Source organism: Coregonus lavaretus (genome assembly GCF_964263955.1).
Source record: "Coregonus lavaretus genome assembly, chromosome: 19".
NCBI lineage: Eukaryota > Metazoa > Chordata > Actinopteri > Salmoniformes > Salmonidae > Coregonus > Coregonus lavaretus.
Window position 1 is genome coordinate 48879742 of NC_140006.1, and position 20953 is coordinate 48900694.

Here is a 20953-nt window from a genome sequence, read left to right on the forward strand (position 1 = left end):
TGTGCAAGTTCTCCCACTTAAAAAGATGAGAGAGGCCTGTAATTTTCATCATCGGTACACGTCAACTATGACAAACAAATTGAGAATAAAAAAATCCAGAAATGTGATTTTCTGGATTTTTTTTCTAATTTTGTCTGTCATAGTTGACGTGTACCTATGATGAAAATTACAGGCCTCTCTCATCTTTTTAAGTGGGAGAACTTGCACAATTGGTGGCTGACTAAATACTTTTTTTCCCCACTGTATATATACACTACCGTTCAAAAGTTTGGGGTCACTTAGAAATGTCTTTGTTTTCGAAAGAAAAGCAATTTTTTGCCCATTAAAATAACATCAAATTGATCAGAAATACAGTGTAGACATTGTTAATGTTGTAAATGGCTATTGTACAGTGGGGGAAAAAAGTATTTAGTCAGCCACCAATTGTGCAAGTTCTCCCACTTAAAAAGATGAGCGAGGCCTGTAATTTTCATCATAGGTACACGTCAACTATGACAGACAAATTGAGAAAAAAAATCCAGAAAATCACATTGTAGGATTTTTAATGAATTTATTTGCAAATTATGGTGGAAAATAAGTATTCGGTCACCTACAAACAAGCAATATTTCTGGCTCTCACAGACCTGTAACTTCTTCTTTAAGAGGCTCCTCTGTCCTCCACTCGTTACCTGTATTAATGGCACCTGTTTGAACTTGTTATCAGTATAAAAGACACCTGTTCACAACCTCAAACAGTCACACTCCAAACTCCACTATGGCCAAGACCAAAGAGCTGTCTAAGGACACCAGAAACAAAATTGTAGACCTGCACCAGGCTGGGAAGACTGAATCTGCAATAGGTAAGCAGCTTGGTTTGAAGAAATCAACTGTGGGAGCAATTATTAGGAAATGGAAGACATACAAGACCACTGATAATCTCCCTCGATCTGGGGCTCCACGCAAGATCTCACCCTGTGGGGTCAAAATGATCACAAGAACGGTGAGCAAAAATCCCAGAACCACACGGAAGGGGACCTAGTGAATGACCTGCAGAGAGCTGGGACCAAAGTAACAAAGCCTACCATCAGTAACACACTACGCCGCCAGGGACTCAAATCCTGCAGTGCCAGACGTGTCCCCCTGCTTAAGCCAGTACATGTCCAGGCCCGTCTGAAGTTTGCTAGAGTGCATTTGGATGATCCAGAAGAGGATTGGGAGAATGTCATATGGTCAGATGAAACCAAAATATAACTTTTTGGTAAAAACTCAACTCGTCGTGTTTGGAGGACAAAGAATGCTGAGTTGCATCCAAAGAACACCATACCTACTGTGAAGCATGGGGGTGGAAACATCATGCTTTGGGGCTGTTTTTCTGCAAAGGGACCAGGACGACTGATCCGTGTAAAGGAAAGAATGAATGGGGCCATGTATCGTGAGATTTTGAGTGAAAACCTCCTTTCATCAGCAAGGGCATTGAAGATGAAACGTGGCTGGGTCTTTCAGCATGACAATGATCCCAAACACACCGCCGGGGCAACGAAGGAGTGGCTTCGTAAGAAGCATTTCAAGGTCCTGGAGTGGCCTAGCCAGTCTCCAGATCTCAACACCATAGAAAATCTTTGGAGGGAGTTGAAAGTCTGTGTTGCCCAGCGACAGCCCCAAAACATCACTGCTCTAGAGGAGATCTGCATGGAGGAATGGGCCAAAATACCAGCAACAGTGTGTGAAAACCTTGTGAAGACTTACAGAAAACGTTTGACCTGTGTCATTGCCAACAAAGCGTATATAACAAAGTATTGAGAAACTTTTGTTATTGACCAAATACTTATTTTCCACCATAATTTGCAAATAAATTCATTAAAAATCCTACAATGTGATTTTCTTGATTTTTTTTTCTCATTTTGTCTGTCATAGTTGACATGTACCTATGATGAAAATTACAGGACTCTCTCATCTTTTTAAGTGGGAGAACTTGCACAATTAGTGGCTGACTAAATACTTTTTTTCCCCACTGTATCTGGAAACGGCTGATTTTTTATGGAATATCTACATAGGCGTACAGAGGCCCATTATCAGCAACCGTCAGTCCTGTGTTCCAATGGCATGTTGTGTTTGCTAATCCAAGTTTATCATTTTTAAAAGGCAAATTGATCATTAGAAAACCATTTTGCAATTATGTTAGCACAGCTGAAAACTGTTGTGCTGATTAAAGAAGCAATGAAACTGGCCTTCTTGAGACTAGTTGAGTATCTGGAGCATCAGCAATTGTGGGTTCGATTACAGGCTCAAAATGGCCAGAAACAAATAACTTTCTTCTGAAACTCCTCAGTCTATTCTTGTTCTGAGAAATGAAGGCTATTCCATGCGAGAAATTGCCAAGAAACTGAAGATCTCGTACAACGCTGTGTACTACACCCTTCACAGAACAGCGCAAACTGTCTCTAACCAGAATAGAAAGAGGAGTGGGAGGCCCCGGTGCACAACTGAGCAAGAGGACAAATACATTAGAATGTCTAGTTTGAGAAACAGGCGCCTCACAGGTCCTCAACTGGCAGCTTCATTAAATAGTACCCACAAAACACCAGTCTCAACGTCAACAGTGAAGAGGCGACTCCGGGATGCTGACCTTCTAGGCAGAGTTGCAAAGAAAAAGCCATATCTCAGACTGGCCAATAAAAAGAAAAGATTAAGATGGGCAAAAGAACACAGACAGTGGACAGAGGAAGATTGGAAAAAAGTGTTATGGACAGACGAATCGAAGTTTGAGGTGTTTAGATCACAAAGAAGAACATTTGAGAGATGCAGACCAAATGAAAAGATGCTGGAGGAGTGCTTGAGTTAGCTTCAGTTAGAGGAGATGGAGGCGACTGAAACAAAAACATATGCTTAAAGTACTTTGGTTCCTCCTTCAAAATATAATTTGGTGAATCATGGGTGACTCCGTCATTTGTAACCAGTTTCAGTAAATTCTTTTTGGTAGCATTTCTATGTTGAAGATTTAAAAATAATTTGGTGCATTTTTCCCCATATTCCATCCAGTTTGCTTTATTTTGATAATATATTACACTTGATCTTTCTTGAATAAGTTTTTCCATTTCTTTTAGTTTTTCCTCTAACTTATTCTGAGCCTCTATGTTACAGTTTTTATTGCCATCTATCTGTTCTGTTAGACCTTCTATTTCCTTTGTTAGTGTGGACTCTTTTGACCTAAATTGCTTTTGTTTTCGAGATGAGTATTGAATTGCATGGCCTCTAAAGGCACATTTAACGGTGTCCCATACAATAAGGGGATTTGCTGTACCTATATTATTATTGTTATGTCGGAAAAAATCAGTTATAAATTCCTCTGTCCTAGTTAAAAACAAGTTATCATCCAATAGGCTTTGATTAAATTTCCAATATCCTCGCCCACGTGGAAATTCAGTAAGAGTAATGTATATGGCAATTAAATGATGGTCCCACCGCATTCGGCCCCCTAACAACACTTGGTGCCAACGAGAATGACATAAGAAAGAAGTCAAGACGACTAGCTTGATTGAGTCTCCGCCATGTATATCTCACTAGATCAGGATATTTAAGCCTCCATATATCTACTAGTTCTAATGTATCCATGACATTCATGATTTCCTTAAGAGCATGAGGGTGATTGTTTGTAGTGTGATTTCCTTTACGGTCCATTGAGGTATTTAAAACAGTATTATAATCTCCCACCATAATAATAGAGTCTTGAATTGATTGCAGGGTTGATCATTTATTATATATATTGTCAAAGTGTGGATCATCATTATTTGGTCCGTAAAGGTTAATGAGCCATATATGTTTATGGTCCAATAACATATTTAAAATAATCCATCTACCTTGCGGATCTGTTGTTGACAGTAATATTAGTAATCTCCAAAAATTATACTTGAAGGAAAATGTTAGTTCTTTTTTTTTTTTTACATTATATTCACATAATAATTTAAAAGTATACATTAAGATGTCTGTAATAGAATAAATGTCAAAAACGAATGTAGACAAATGCATTTCTATAGCTTCCAAAATATTTTTTCCCCACTGGTGAGTGCCAAGATTAAGGCACGGTGGCTTCAACACAGCGCCCCCTATCAGTAATCTAGTGTATACAAAGCCTTCAGAAAGTTTCACATTTACATTTTAGTCATTTAGCAGACGCTCTTATCCAGAGCGATTTACAGTTAGTGAGTGCATACATTTTCATACTGGCCCCCCGTGGGAAACGAACCCACAACCCTGGCGTTGCAAGCGCCATGCTCTACCCACTGAGCTTCACACCACTACTTTTTCCACATTTTGTTGTTACATCCCGAATTTGAAATTCATTCAATTGAGATTGTGTCACTGGCCTACACACAACACCCCATAATGTCAACGTGGAATTATGTTTAGACATTTGTACAAATTAATTAAAAAATGAAAAGCTGAAATGTCTTGAGTCAATAGGTATTCAACTTGTGATAAGCCTAAATACGTTCAGGAGTAAACATTTGCTTAACAAGTCACATACAAATCATTGTAAGGTCCCTCAGTCGAGCAGTGAATTTCAAACGTAGATTCAACCAAAGACCAGGGAGGTAGCTTAGTGGTTAAGAGCATTGTGCCAGTAAGATAAAGGTCGCTGGTTCTAATCCCCGAGCCGACTAGGTGAAAAATCTGTCGATGTGCGCTTGAGCAAGGTACTTAACCCTAATTGCTCCTGCTAAATGACAAAAATATAATGTAAATGTTTTCCAATGCCTCACAAAGGGCAACTATTGGTAGAAATAAAACAAGCCGATAATGAATATCCCTTTGAGGTGAAGTTATTAATTACACATTGGATGATCAATACACCCAGTCACTACAAAGATACAGGCGTCCTTGCTAACTACAAAGATACAGGCGTCCTTCCTAACTACAAAGATACAGGCGTCCTTCCTAACTACAAAGATACAGGCGTCCTTCCTAACTACAAAGATACAGGCGTCCTTCCTAACTACAAAGATACAGGCGTCCTTCCTAACTACAAAGATACAGGCGTCCTTCCTAACTACAAAGATACAGGCGTCCTTCCTAACTACAAAGATACAGGCGTCCTTGCTAACTACAAAGATACAGGCGTCCTTCCTAACTACAAAGATACAGGCGTCCTTCCTAACTACAAAGATACAGGCGTCCTTGCTAACTACAAAGATACAGGCGTCCTTGCTAACTACAAAGATACAGGCGTCCTTCCTAACTACAAAGATACAGGCGTCCTTCCTAACTACAAAGATACAGGCGTCCTTGCTAACTACAAAGATACAGGCGTCCTTGCTAACTACAAAGATACAGGCGTCCTTGCTAACTACAAAGATACAGGCGTCCTTCCTAACTACAAAGATACAGGCGTCCTTCCTAACTTAGTTGCTGGAGGAAGGACATCGCTCAGGGATTTCACCATGAGGGCAATGGTGACTTTAAAACAGTTTAATGGCTGTGATAGAAAACTGATTGATCAACATTGTAGTTACTCCACAATTCTAACCTAAATGAACACTGTACAGAATAAAAATATTCCAAAAACATGCATTCTGTTTGCAATAAGGCAGTAAAGTAAAACTGCAAAAAATGTGGAAAATACATCTTATTTTTGTCCTGAATACAAAGCGTTATGTTTGGGGCAAATCCAACACAACAGAGTACCACTTCATATTCCAAGCATGGTGGTGGCTGCATCTTGTCATCGGAAAGAACTAGGGAGTTCATATTTTTATAAAAAGAAACGGAATAGAGCTAAGCAGAGGCAAAATCCTAGAGGAAAACCTGGTTCAGTCTGCTTTCCAACAGACACTGGAGACAAATTCACCTTTCAGCAGGACAATAACCTAAAACACAAGGCCAAATATACACTGGAGTTGCTTACCAAGAAGACATTTAATGTTTACGTGGCCTAGTTAGTCAACTTAAAATTAGCTTGAAAATCTATGGAAATACTTAAATGGCTGTCTAGCAATGATCAACCAACTTGACATCGCATGAAGAATTTAACACAAAAAAAAAAACATGAAATGTGCAGATATTGTACAAACCAGGTGTGCAAAGCTCTTAGACTTACCCAGAAAGACTCACTGCTGTAATCGGTGCCAAAGGTGGTTCTTACATGTGCTGACTCACGGGTGTGAATACTTATGTAAATGAGGTATCTATTTCATTTGAACAAATTAGGCAAAATGTCTAAAAACACGTTCACTTTTGTCATTATGGGATATTGTGTGTAGGTGGGTTAGAAAACGTTTTTTTTTTTTTTAAATCCATTTTCAATTCATGCTATAACAAAATGTGGAATAAGTCAACAGGAGGTTGGTGGCACCTTGAGGACAACAATGGCCAGAGCAGAATCAGTGGAATGGTATCAAATACAAACATATTGTTTCCATGTTTGAGATGCCATTCCATGAGCTCCATACCAACCATTATTATGAGCCATCCTCCCCTCAGCAGCCGCCACTGTATATAAAATCATTGGCTGGAACAAGCTTCCCCCTAACGTCACGACAGCAGAGTCCCTCCCTGACCACCTCCAAAATATTCTGAAACCATTGCTGTATCTTAAATAAACCCCGACGACTTTGTGGATAACTACTTTGAGGGAAAATGTACTTACGACTGATGTGGTTCTCTCACCTAGCCACCTTAAGATGAATGCACTTACTGTAGTCTCTCTGGATAAGAGCGTCTGCTAAATGACTCACTACTGTAGTGGCTCTGGATAAGAGTGTCTGCTAAATGACTCACTACTGTAGTGGCTCTGGATAAGAGTGTCTGCTAAATGACTCACTACTGTAGTGGCTCTGGATAAGAGAGTCTGCTAAATGACTCACTACTGTAGTGACTCTGGATAAGAGCGTCTGCTAAATGACTCACTACTGTAGTGGCTCTGGATAAGAGTGTCTGCTAAATGACTCACTACTGTAGTGGCTCTGGATAAGAGTGTCTGCTAAATGACTCACTACTGTAGTGGCTCTGGATAAGAGCGTCTGCTAAATGACTCACTACTGTAGTGGCTCTGGATAAGAGTGTCTGCTAAATGACTCTACTGTAGTGGCTCTGGATAAGAGCGTCTGCTAAATGACTCACTACTGTAGTCTCTCTGAATAAGAGCGTCTGCTAAATGACTCACTACTGTAGTCTCTCTGGATAAGAGAGTCTGCTAAATGACTCACTACTGTAGTGACTCTGGATAAGAGCGTCTGCTAAATGACTCACTACTGTAGTCTCTCTGGATAAGAGTGTCTGCTAAATGACTCACTACTGTAGTGGCTCTGGATAAGAGCGTCTGCTAAATGACTCACTACTGTAGTGACTCTGGATAAGAGCGTCTGCTAAATGACTCACTACTGTAGTGACTGGATAAGAGCGTCTGCTAAATGACTAAAATGTAGAAATAAATCAGCAACACAACTATAGTAAAAGTAACAGACTCAGGCGTTCCTCTTGACTGCTTTTTATTGTGGTGGATGTTTGACATGAGGCAGCGTCTAGCTCGGATAGAAACGGTTCCCAACAGGTGACGGTCTGATCCTCCAGTAACCTTCTACTGGTCTTTCAGCTCCTTCAGTCTCCTGATGGCCGACTTCACTGTGACTGCAGACGTCGTGCTGGAACACAGAGGGGAACGATGATTTAGAACACAGAGGGGAACGATGATTTAGAACACAGAGGGGAACGATGATTTAGAACACAGAGGGGAACGATGATTTAGAACACAGAGGGGAACGATGATTTAGAACACAGAGGGGAACGATGATTTAGAACACAGAGGGGAACAATGATTTAGAACACAGAGGGGAACGATGATTTAGAACACAGAGGGGAACGATGATTTAGAACACAGAGGGGAACGATGATTTAGAACACAGAGGGGAACGATGATTTAGAACACAGAGGGGAACGATGATTTAGAACACAGAGGGGAACGATGATTTAGAACACAGAGGGGAACGATGATTTAGAACACAGAGGGGAACGATGATTTAGAACACAGAGGGGAACGATGATTTAGAACACAGAGGGGAACGATGATTTAGAACACAGAGGGGAACGATGATTTAGAACACAGAGGGGAACGATTATTTAGAACACAGAGGGGAACGATGATTTAGAACACAGAGGGGAACGATGATTTAGAACACAGAGGGGAACGATGATTTAGAACACAGAGGGGAACGATGATTTAGAACACAGAGGGGAACGATGATTTAGAACACAGAGGGGAACGATGATTTAGAACACAGAGGGGAACGATGATTTAGAACACAGAGGGGAACGATGATTTAGAACACAGAGGGGAACGATGATTTAGAACACAGAGGGGAACGATGATTTAGAACACAGAGGGGAACGATGATTTAGAACACAGAGGGGAACGATGATTTAGAACACAGAGGGGAACGATGATTTAGAACACAGAGGGGAACGATGATTTAGAACACAGAGGGGAACGATGATTTAGAACACAGAGGGGAACGATGATTTAGAACAGAGGGGAACAATGATTTAGAACACAGAGGGGAACGATGATTTAGAACAGAGGGGAACAATGATTTAGAAAACAGAGGGGAACAATTTACACTAAGCAAAAATATAAAAGCGCAACATGTAAAGTGTTGGTCCCATGTTTCATGAGCTGGGGCAAAAGAAATCCAGACATTGGATCAAAATTAGCATTTATGATCATAGTCTTTCGCAGGTGGGATGGTCCTTACGTCCGCCCTATGGGACTCCCAATCACGGCCGGTTGTGATACAGCCTGGAATCGAACCAGGGGGTCTGTAGTGACGCCTCAAGCAGTGAGCTGCAGTGCCTTAGACCGCTGCGCCACTCGGGAGCCCCATAGGGCGGCGCACAATTGGCCCAACGTCGTCCGGGTTTAGTCGTTATTGTAAATAAGAATTTGTTCTTAACTGACTAAATGGCTGTGCGAAGTTGCTGGAACATGCTGTGGTACACGTCAATCCAGAGCATTCCAAACATGCTTAATGGGTGACATGTCTGGTGAGTATGCAGGCCATGGAAGAACAGACATTTTCAGCTTTCAGGAATTGTGTACAAATCCTTGCGACATGGGGCCGTGCATTATCATGCTGAAACATGAGGTGATGGTGGCCGATGAATGGCACGACAATGGGCCTCAGGATCTCGTCACGGTGTCTCTGTGCATTCAAATTGCCATCGATGAAATGCAATTGTGTTAGTTGTCGGTAGTTTATGCCTGCCCATACCATAATCCCACCACCACAGGGCACTCTGTTCACAACGTAGACATCCGCAAACCACTCACCCACAAGTGGCCATACACGCTGTCTGCCACCTGCCCGGTACAGTTGAATCCGGGATTCATCCATGAAGAGCACACTTCTTCAGCGTGCCCGTCAGGTGGATGGATTATCTTGGCAATGAACAAATGCTCACTAACAGGGATGTTAACAAATGTGTGCACAAAATTTGAGCGAAATAAGCTTTTTGTGCGTATGGAACATTTCTGGGATATTTTATTTCAGCTCATGAAACATGAAACCAACACTTCACATTTTGTGTTTATATTTTTGTTCAGCGTAGAAGGTTGAAACGTTACCAAACGTTCAGAGGAATTCATCAGGTAGCTGTAGCTCAGCTGGTAGAGCACGGCGCTTGTAACGCCAAGGTAGTGGGTTCGATCCCCGGGACCACCCATACACAAAAAAATGTATGCACGCATGACTAAGTCGCTTTGGATAAAAGCGTCTGCTAAATGGCATATTATTATTATTATTATTATTAGAACAGTCTCAGAAAATGCAACATTCCAACCCTCTGAACAGACGCTGCCCCACCACCATTCCAGCTGATGTGATTGTTCTCTGACCATCTCCAAGAGAGAGGGACATGTGAAAGCAGCGTTAGACCAAGGATGGACTATTGACGGTGCATGCTTTAGTTCCAGCCCTGCTGTAACAATGTTTCCAGATCGGCGCAGACGACGGAGAGGAAGCCACTGACCTATTGACACGTAGCCTTCCGATTCCCCCTCAGGACAGGAGAGTATACGGAGCAGCAAGAGGAACTGCCCCTCCCTACCTTCAGGCTATGGTCAAACTCTACACCCCAACCCGAGCACTCCGTTCTGCCACCTCTGGTCTCTTGGCCCTCCCATCCCTACCTGAGGGCAGCTCCCGCTCAGCCCAGTCCAAGCTCTTCTCTGTCCTGGCACCCCAATGGTGGAACCAGCGTCCCCCTGAAGCTAGGACAGCAGAGTCCCTGCCCATCTTCCGAAAGCACCTGAAACCCTACCTCTTTACACACCATCTTAAAGAACCCCCCCCCCCTCCCCAGAAAGCCGTTTGTGAGTTAACACCCGCAGCACCTGACAGTTCCCCCTTACTGACTGGACTTGCTATGACTGACGTGGTTCTCACCTAGCCATTAGAAGATGAACGCACTAACTGGAAGTCGCTCTGGATAAGAGCGTCTGCTAAATGACTAAAATGAAAATGTTACCGGCTAGTTACAGTCTGGAAGGCTTGAGGGGAGAAAAAAAATTCACCAAGCAAACATCTCATATCTGAGAGGGAGAGTCAACCAGGGGATGGAGAACGCACACCCACCCACAGTCCAGACCCTCACACGGAGCTACTTACTTGTATGTCCAGGCACCTCCAGCAACAGTCTTCATGCAGGACCCACAGTGCCAGATACCAACAGCCCTCCTCTTCATCTTAGTCTGACGATTAAAAACAAACAAGTACTGTTATTAACATCCGTTCCGTGCTGTTAGTTATTAACATCCGTTCCGTGCTGTTATTAACACGTCAGTAACAGTTGTGCAGGACTGTACCTTGCCACAGAAGGAGCAGGTGTACTTTGCGTGCTGGCTGATCTCAATCTTCTTCACCATCTTCCTGAGCGACGCGCCGTAACGCGTGCCATATTTACCCACGATCCCCACCTTCTTGGTGCGCTTAGCCTGAGGAAGACAATCATTAAATACACTTATCCATACACAACACTCCCTCAAGTTAGTAAACCCCCACTAACGTTACTGTGATAGGAAATAGCCCTCCCAAACACAGCTACAGATATCTAAACAGAGGCAATGCTAAAACATTCGGCGAACTTTACTGGCCAAGGCAATGACAGTATTTTCCTAAGCAACATTGCAGAACCATAAAAGTTAGCTATTAGCCAAGTCGTACACAAAAACCCATGCACTCAACTAGCGGTGCATTTGATTTCTTGAAGATGAATAGCCAACGTCTGACAACCACACTCCAGAATAACGTTACAGACTCACTGTTACCGGCATTTCTCTGAACATTAGTTAGCTAGCATTTAGCCACGCCGCCTCGACGGACTGGGACTGCTTGCAAGCAACTAGCCTTTACAGATAACTAGCTCGCTAACCTAGTTATTGACACGACCATGCTTTGGGTCTGGTGACTGCTGCAGACAATACTACAAAACACACAGCTCCGCTGTAGCTTGCTAACAGTACACTCTGCCGCTTAGCCGAAAGCCATGCACGTACTAGGCGGCCATTGCTACGACTCCCAGGTATGCAAACACTAAAAATAATTCATTTAGGTATTTTGTTCACTAAAATATATGTAATAACTTGTGGATCTAATGGCGAATTATATATACAGGGCATCAGATTAATTGTTATACCATTATTCGCCTTGGATTATTTAGATTGGTGTGGATTAGGACGAGAACATCTTCGGCTCACCATTGTAGCTGAGGAGACGTTGGTCCAAAGAGGAAGACAAAAAGACGCAGGCGCAGTTTACCCCTGTGGAATGTGTTGCATTGTGGGATGTCGGCGCTGCTCGGTGTTGCATTGTGGGATGTCGGCGCTGCTCGGGGCCTTTTCAGCCCAGCTGAGAGGGAAAAGTGGTTACAAAATAAAACCTTCAAATATGTTCATATTTAGTTTTGGGTCTACAAGTGATAAATCACTAGAGGGATATAGATCTAGTAAATGTTGTTTGTTTTCCTATAATTAGACAAAAACAGCCAGATACAGTTTATCTTCAACCAAATGAAAATAAATGAATAAAATAACCAAACTGTCCATGGACATTATCCCCATGCTACACACAGGATTGGAATGTTTGTAATGTCATAAAAGCTGTATATATATGTGTGTGTATATATATATATATATATATGTATATGTATGCATGTATGTATGTATGTATGTATGTTTGTATACAGTACCCTACCAGTCAAAAAAGTTTGGACACACCTACTCATTATTATTTTTATTATTTTTTCCCCTTTATTTAACCAGGTAAGCCAGTTGAGAACAAGTTCTCATTTACAACTGCGACCTGGCCAAGATAAAGCAAAGCAGTGCGATAAAAACAACAACACAGAGTTACATATGGGGTAAACAAAACGTACAGTCAAAAATACAACAGAAAATATATATACAGTGTGTGCAAATGTAGTAAGTTATGGAGGTAAGGCAATAAATAGGCTATAGTGCAAAATAGTTACAATTAGTATTAACACTGGAATGATAGATGTGCAGAAGATGATGTGCAAATAGAGATACTGGGGTGCAAATGAGCAAAATAAATAACAATATGGGGATGAGGTAGTTGGATGGGCTAATTACAGATGGCGGCCAAAGGAGGTGTTGGCTTTGGGGATGACCAGTGAGATATACCTGCTGGAGCGCATACTACAGGTGGGTGTTGCTATGGTGACCAATGAGCTAAGATAAGGCGGGGATTTGCCTAGCAGTGATTTATAGATGGCCTGGAGCCAGTGGGTTTGGCGACGAATATGTAGTGAGGACCAGCCAACGAGAGCGTACAGGTCACAATGGTGGGTAGTATATGGGGCTTTGGTGACAAAATGGATGGCACTGTGATAGACTACATCCAATTTGCTGAGTAGAGTGTTGGAGGCTATTTTGTAAATAACATCGCCGAAGTCAAGGATCGGTAGGATAGTCAGTTTTACGAGGGCATGTTTGGCAGCATGAGTGAAGGAGGCTTTGTTGCGAAATAGGAAGCCGATTCTAGATTTAACTTTGGATTGGAGATGCTTAATGTGAGTCTGGAAGGAGAGTTTACGGTCTAACCAGACACCTAGGTATTTGTAGTTGTCCACATATTCTAAGTCAGACCCGCCGAGAGTAGTGATTCTAGTCGGGCGGGCATAAGCAGCGTTCAATTGAAGAGCATGCATTTAGTTTTAATAGCGTTTAAGAGCAGTTGGAGGCTACGGAAGGAGTGTTGTATGGCATTGAAGCTCGTTTGGAGGTTTGTTAACACAGTGTCTAATGAAGGTCTCCCGAGTGGCGCAGTGGTCTAAGGCACTGCATCGCAGTGCTAGCTGTGCCACTAGAGATCCTGGTCGTAGCCGGCCGCGACCGGGAGACCCATGGGGCGGCGCACAATTGGCCCAGCGTCGTCCAGGGTAGGGGAGGGAATGGCCGGCAGGGATGTAGCTCAGTTGGTAGAGCATGGTGTTTGCAATGCCAGGGTTGTGGGTTCGATTCCCACGGGGGGCCAGTATGAAAAATAAAAAATAAAATATTGTATGCACTCACTTAACAGTAAGTCGCTCTGGATAAGAGCGTCTGCTAAATGACTAAAAAAAAATCATAAAAGGAAAATTAGAAAAAAATGTAAAAAGATTAGATGACATTAATCTGCCCCTTCACCCTAACCTCCTGAAGACTAGATTACATTAATCTGCTCCTACACCCTAACCTCCTGAAGACTAGATTACATTAATCTGCCCCTACACCCTAACCTCCTGAAGACTAGATTACATTAATCTGCTCCTACACCCTAACCTCCTGAAGACTAGATTACATTAATCTGCCCCTACACCCTAACCTCCTGAAGACTAGATTACATTAATCTGCCCCTACACCCTAACCTCCTGAAGACTAGATGACATTAATCTGCTCCTACACCCTAACCTCCTGAAGACTAGATTACATTAAATCTGCTCCAACACCCTAACCTCCTGAAGACTAGATTACATTAATCTGCTCCTTCACCCTAACCTCCTGAAGACTAGATTACATTAATCTGCTCCTACACCCTAACCTCCTGAAGACTAGATGACATTAATCTGCTCCTACACCCTAACCTCCTGAAGACTAGATTACATTAATCTGCCCCTACACCCTAACCTCCTGAAGACTAGATTACATTAATCTGCTCCTACACCCTAACCTCCTGAAGACTAGATGACATTAATCTGCTCCTTCACCCTAACCTCCTGAAGACTAGATTACATTAATCTGCCCTTTCCTGAAGACTAGATTACATTAATCTGCCCTTTCCTGAAGACTAGATGACATTAATCTGCTCCTTCACCCTAACCTCCTGCAGACTAGATTACATTAATCTGCTCCTTCACCCTAACCTCCTGAAGACTAGATTACATTAATCTGCTCCTACACCCTAACCTCCTGAAGACTAGATGACATTAATCTGCTCCTACACCCTAACCTCCTGAAGACTAGATTACATTAATCTGCCCCTACACCCTAACGTCCTGAAGACTAGATTACATTAATCTGCTCCTACACCCTAACCTCCTGAAGACTAGATGACATTAATCTGCTCCTTCACCCTAACCTCCTGAAGACTAGATTACATTAATCTGCCCTTTCCTGAAGACTAGATGACATTAATCTGCTCCTTCACCCTAACCTCCTGAAGACTAGATTACATTAATCTGCCCTTTCCTGAAGACTAGATTACATTAATCTGCCCTTTCCTGAAGACTAGATGACATTAATCTGCTCCTTCACCCTAACCTCCTGAAGACTAGATTACATTAATCTGCCCTTTCCTGAAGACTAGATTACATTAATCTGCCCTTTCCTGAAGACTAGATTACATTAATCTGCCCCTACACCCTAACCTCCTGAAGACTAGATTACATTAATCTGCCCCTACACCCTAACCTCCTGAAGACTAGATGACATTAATCTGCTCCTACACCCTAACCTCCTGAAGACTAGATTACATTAATCTGCCCCTACACCCTAACCTCCTGAAGACTAGATTACATTAATCTGCCCCTACACCCTAACCTCCTGAAGACTAGATGACATTAATCTGCCCCTACACCCTAACCTCCTGAAGACTAGATGACATTAATCTGCCCCTACACCCTAACCTTCTGAAGACTAGATTACATTAATCTGCCCCTACACCCTAACCTCCTGAAGACTAGATGACATTAATCTGCTCCTACACCCTAACCTCCTGAAGACTAGATGACATTAATCTGCCACTACACCCTAACCTCCTGAAGACTAGATGACATTAATCTGCCCCTACACCCTAACCTCCTGAAGACTAGATGACATTAATCTGCCCCTACACCCTAACCTCCTGAAGACTAGATGACATTAATCTGCTCCTACACCCTAACCTCCTGAAGACTAGATGACATTAATCTGCCACTACACCCTAACCTCCTGAAGACTAGATGACATTAATCTGCCCTACACCCTAACCTCCTGAAGACTAGATGACATTAATCTGCTCCTACACCCTAACCTCCTGAAGACTAGATTACATTAATCTGCCCCTACACCCTAACCTCCTGAAGACTAGATTACATTAATCTGCTCCTACACCCTAACCTCCTGAAGACTAGATGACATTAATCTGCCCCTACACCCTAACCTCCTGAAGACTAGATGACATTAATCTGCCCCTACACCCTAACCTCCTGAAGACTAGATTACATTAATCTGCCCCTACACCCTAACCTCCTGAAGACTAGATTACATTAATCTGCTCCTACACCCTAACCTCCTGAAGACTAGATTACATTAATCTGCTCCTACACCCTAACCTCCTGAAGACTAGATTACATTAATCTGCTCCTACACCCTAACCTCCTGAAGACTAGATTACATTAATCTGCTCCTACACCCTAACCTCCTGAAGACTAGATTACATTAATCTGCTCCTACACCCTAACCTCCTGAAGACTAGATGACATTAATCTGCTCCTACACCCTAACCTCCTGAAGACTAGATTACATTAATCTGCTCCTACACCCTAACCTCCTGAAGACTAGATTACATTAATCTGCCCTACACCCTAACCTCCTGAAGACTAGATTACATTAATCTGCTCCTACACCCTAACCTCCTGAAGACTAGATGACATTAATCTGCCCTACACCCTAACCTCCTGAAGACTAGATTACATTAATCTGCCCTACACCCTAACCTCATGGAGACTAGATGACAATCTGCCCTACACCCTAACCTCCTGAAGACTATATTACATTAATCTGCCCCTACACCCTAACCTCCTGAAGACTAGATTACATTAATCTGCCCTACACCCTAACCTCCTGAAGACTAGATGACATTAATCTGCCCCTACACCCTAACCTCCTGAAGACTAGATTACATTAATCTGCCCTACACCCTAACCTCCTGAAGAATAGATTACATTAATCTGCCCCTACACCCTAACCTCCTGAAGACTAGATTACATTAATCTGCCCCTACACCCTAACCTCCTGAAGACTAGATTACATTAATCTGCTCCTACACCCTAACCTCCTGAAGACTAGATTACATTAATCTGCTCCTACACCCTAACCTCCTGAAGACTAGATGACATTAATCTGCTCCTACACCCTAACCTCCTGAAGACTAGATGACATTAATCTGCCCCTACACCCTAACCTCCTGAAGACTAGATTACATTAATCTGCTCCTACACCCTAACCTCCTGAAGACTAGATGACATTAATCTGCCCCTACACCCTAACCTCCTGAAGACTAGATTACATTAATCTGCTCCTACACCCTAACCTCCTGAAGACTAGATGACATTAATCTGCCCCTACACCCTAACCTCCTGAAGACTAGATTACATTAATCTGCTCCTACACCCTAACCTCCTGAAGACTAGATGACATTAATCTGCTCCTACACCCTAACCTCCTGAAGACTAGATGACATTAATCTGCTCCTACACCCTAACCTCCTGAAGACTAGATTACATTAATCTGCCCCTACACCCTAACCTCCTGAAGACTAGATTACATTAATCTGCTCCTACACCCTAACCTCCTGAAGACTAGATGACATTAATCTGCTCCTACACCCTAACCTGAAGACTAGATTACATTAATCGGATTACTTTATCCTATCCCAGGTATTCCTTAAAGAGGTGGGGTTTCAAATGTCTCCGGAAGGTGGTGAGTGACTCCGCTGTCCTGGCGTCGTGAGGGAGCTTGTTCCACCATTGGGGTGCCAGAGCAGCGAACAGTTTTGACTGGGCTGAGCGGGAACTGTGCTTCCGCAGAGGTAGGGGAGCCAGCAGGCCAGAGGTGGATGAACGCAATGCCCTCGTTTGGGTGTAGGGACTGATCAGAGCCTGAAGGTACGGAGGTGCCGTTCCCCTCACAGCTCCGTAGGCAAGCACCATGGTCTTGTAGCAGATGCGAGCTTCAACTGGAAGCCAGTGGAGTGTGCGGAGGAGCGGGGTGACGTGAGAGAACTTGGGAAGGTTGAACACCAGACGGGCTGCAGCATTCTGGATGAGTTGTAGGGGTTTAATGGCACAGGCAGGGAGCCCAGCCAACAGCGAGTTGCAGTAATCCAGACGGGAGATGACAAGTGCCTGGATTAGGACCTGTGCCGCTTCCTGTGTAAGGCAGGGTCGTACTCTCCGAATGTTGTAGAGCATGAACCTACAGGATCGGGTCACCGCCTTGATGTTAGCGGAGAACGACAGGGTATTGTCCAGGGTCACGCCAAGGCTCTTCGCACTCTGGGAAGAGGACACAACGGAGTTGTCAACCGTGATGGCGAGATCATGGAACAGGCAGTCCTTCCCCGGGAGGAAGAGCAGCTCCGTCTTGCCAAGGTTCAGCTTGAGGTGGTGATCCGTCATCCATACTGATATGTCTGCCAGACATGCAGAGATGCGATTCGCCACCTGGTTATCAGAAGGGGGAAAGGAGAAGATTAGTTGTGTGTCGTCTGCGTAGCAATGATAGGAGAGGCCATGTGAGGATATGACAGAGCCAAGTGACTTGGTGTATAGCGAGAATAGGAGAGGGCCTAGAACTGAGCCCTGGGGGACACATAATCTTTATGAATTATGAAGCCTTTATGTTTTGTTCTCTGAGATAATATTAGTCAGCTAACATGACCTTTATGAATTATCAAGCCTTTATGTGCTTTGTTTTTTTTTTAAATTACATAAATTCTTCAAAATTCACAAAAAGTGACATTAGCTAATGAAGATTATCTCATTGAACAAAACGTATAAGATCTCCTAAGCCTGTGTTTATCCAAAAACCCTCTAAAAACGCCATTCATTTTCTCCATATGCTTTGTCCAAAGAAGCATGGCAGAGTTAGTGCCTACGAAAAGACGTCGTTACTATTTATCTCTATTTAGAAAAGGTTATCGAGTCTAGCTTTCCGACGCTCGCAACACCTCCCTCCTAGAGGTTGAGGTTCGCAACCCGGAACCACAGATAGAACAATGACTCAGATATTTCACCGGATGTATAAATGTGAAGCATCTGCTTCGCGTTTCCACTCACTACCAAATATGGTGATGAGAGGAAGCCCAGTGGCCGGCAGTAGGAGAAGATAGATTTTGGCCGACATTCTGCTAATTTTCTCATTGATGAAACATTTCATCTCCATACAGTGTTCTGTTCCCAAAACTAAAATCTGTTACAAACAGAGTGGACTAAGTTTTGTAGACTTTACCCTTTGCCAAAGTTTTTAAAAATTGCGTTGTTTAGAAGGAGTGCAAAGGCAAACGTAGTTATTGCACACGCGCACTTCAGAGTAGGCGTTCCCTAACGGAAATATGCAAATAATTGCTAGAACACGCCAATAGGATCCCGTGCTTGGCTCTGTCCACCTCCTTTGATTGGCTCTGTCCACCTCCTTGATTGGCTCTGTCCACCTCCTTTGATTGGCTCTGTCCACCTCCTTTGATTGGCTCTGTCCACCTCCTTTGATTGGCTCTGTCCACCTCCTTGATTGGCTCTGTCCACCTCCTTGATTGGCTCTGTCCACCTCCTTGATTGTTCTGCCCACTATGACTCATTTGTTCCCATTTGAAACGACAGCCCTATCTTTGGTATAACCACTAATGATGGGAAGTTCGGCTCTTTTCTGAGAGCCGGCTCTTTTGACTCGGCTCCCAAAGAAGAGCCGGCTCTTTCGACTCCCGAACGGCTCTTTATTTAGGATCTTTTGTAGCCTATATTTTACCTTAACTTTGAAAAAAAATCATGGTTTATGTGTTGAAAACCCTTTTGCTTTCAGTGTTTTTATGAGAGACCTTATAATGCCTAATTCTGTGCATTTATTCTGTGACAAAACCACTCTTACATTTGTTTATTTCAATTAAACTTTTTTATTGCACAAATTAACAATAAACTTCAAACAAATCCACAGAACAGAATCAAAACCAGAACCAAACTCCAGCAAACAGCATTAGTCCTCAGGGCAGGTTGGCATTCAGGAAGATCAGATGCCTCAGCTTGGATGGGCTGATAGGCCTGATACGATTTCGCCTCTCCGTGAGTATCTGCCCTGTTTTGGAGAAGATTCTCTCAGAAGGAACTGATGTGGCAACAATACATAGTCTCCCCTCCATCACCTTCACCAGGAGTGGAAAGACTGAGGCCTTGGCCTGCCACCAGCTCAGTGGGTCTTCTGCTCTCTGGATGAGGGGCTCCTCAAGGTAGCTCCTCACCTCCATTATAGCATCAGCTGTCGGATTTCTCCTTGAAGCATCTCCTGTAGCTCTGTCATCAAAAAGCCTCCAAACAGCAGAGGTTTGCTGCTCCTCCTCCACTTGGCCCTGTAATGGTGGAGCTGGCTGGCTGCTGGGGGTGCATTTTGCTGCTGCTGCTGCACTAATCCTCTGAAGAGCTTCATCAACAGCTCTACGATCACTGAAGGCAAGTTTTTTAAACCTTGGATCCAATAAGGTAGTTTCTGAAAGGACAGTGTTGTACTCCATCCGCAGAAATTTGCGGTCCATGGCTGAACAAAGAGCTGCAACTAATTCCTTCACTTTCTGCACAGTTACTGTCCATTGGTTCTCGGCTGTCACCAGCTGCAGACCTTTGCAAAGCAGGAGCATTTTCGAGGCTGTGACATAGCTGAAGGAGAGAAAACAGCAACTTTTAGAATTTAGTTTTTTAAAAGTATGTGGCATATTATACGTGATGCATTATACTGTATGTGTTGTGTTTGCAATGTATAATAGTGACTGAATAGTAGTAGAGAAAACAATGCTTCAATGGTTCTAGGTACCTGTCTGCACTTATCTCCACAGTCACCTCCTGGAATGGTTGCAGGACGGCGCAGACCTCTTTCACCAGCTCCCATTCCTCTTGGCTTAATGGCTCAATAGATGCGTTGATGAGGGCCAGGGTGGAGATGATGGCATCTTTTATTTCAAGCATTCGTTTCAACATATCAAATGTTGAGTTCCACCTGGTGGCACACTCTTGTTTGGGCCTCAGTTCAGGAATCCCCATTTGGCGCTGTGTGGACTTTAGCTTCTGTGCTGCTACTGTGCTTTTGTGGAAAAACTCCACAACAGCCTTCACCTTATCCACGGTTGTTTTGATCACCTTCAGAGCATCTCTAACCACCAGGTTTAGTGTATGCGCCAGACATGGGTGATGGGTCCACTTCAAAACTTTTATGGCTTTGGTGATGTTTGCAGCATTATCACTCACACAGCACACCACTTTGTCCTCTACTTGCCACTCTTTTGCCACTCTTAGTAGCTCCACTGCCAAGTTTTCTGCAGTGTGTCTGTCGGTGAACTCGAAGCAGTCCAGAAGGCAAGATGTCATCTTGTAATCTTCAATAAAGTGGCAAGTGACAGACATGAAAGAGCAGGTTGTTCTGGAGGTCCAGCAGTCAGTTGTCAGGCAAACTGATGGAGCTTTTGTC

General features: G+C 43.3%; 1 protein-coding gene across 2 annotated transcripts; it reads right to left on the bottom strand.

The window, feature by feature from the left end:
• Positions 1-7446: 7446 nt before the first annotated feature.
• LOC311147135 (large ribosomal subunit protein eL43) lies at positions 7447-11789 on the bottom strand. Of its 2 annotated transcripts, none has more exons than XM_084183760.1 (4): positions 11723-11789; positions 10832-10960; positions 10635-10717; positions 7447-7616 (listed from the first exon to the last, which is right to left on the bottom strand). In XM_084183760.1, exons 1-4 carry the CDS (start codon positions 11723-11725, stop codon positions 7553-7555), a joined length of 279 nt encoding a protein of 92 aa, XP_084039886.1. In that variant the 5' UTR covers positions 11726-11789; the 3' UTR covers positions 7447-7552. The 2 variants fall into 2 exon arrangements, with proteins under 2 accessions (XP_084039886.1, XP_084039887.1); XM_084183761.1 differs by having other exon boundaries at positions 11662-11754.
• Between the last annotated feature and the right edge of the window lie 9164 nt (positions 11790-20953).

Bases quoted from the DNA above. Each gene is read 5' to 3' on its own strand.
- LOC311147135 (XM_084183760.1), bottom strand. The intron at 10,718-10,831 runs GTACAGTCCTGC...TTTAATCGTCAG, and splicing joins CCTGCTCCTTCTGTGGCAAG to ACTAAGATGAAGAGGAGGGC. The intron at 7,617-10,634 runs GTAAGTAGCTCC...TCTGTGTTCCAG, and splicing joins GGAGGTGCCTGGACATACAA to CACGACGTCTGCAGTCACAG.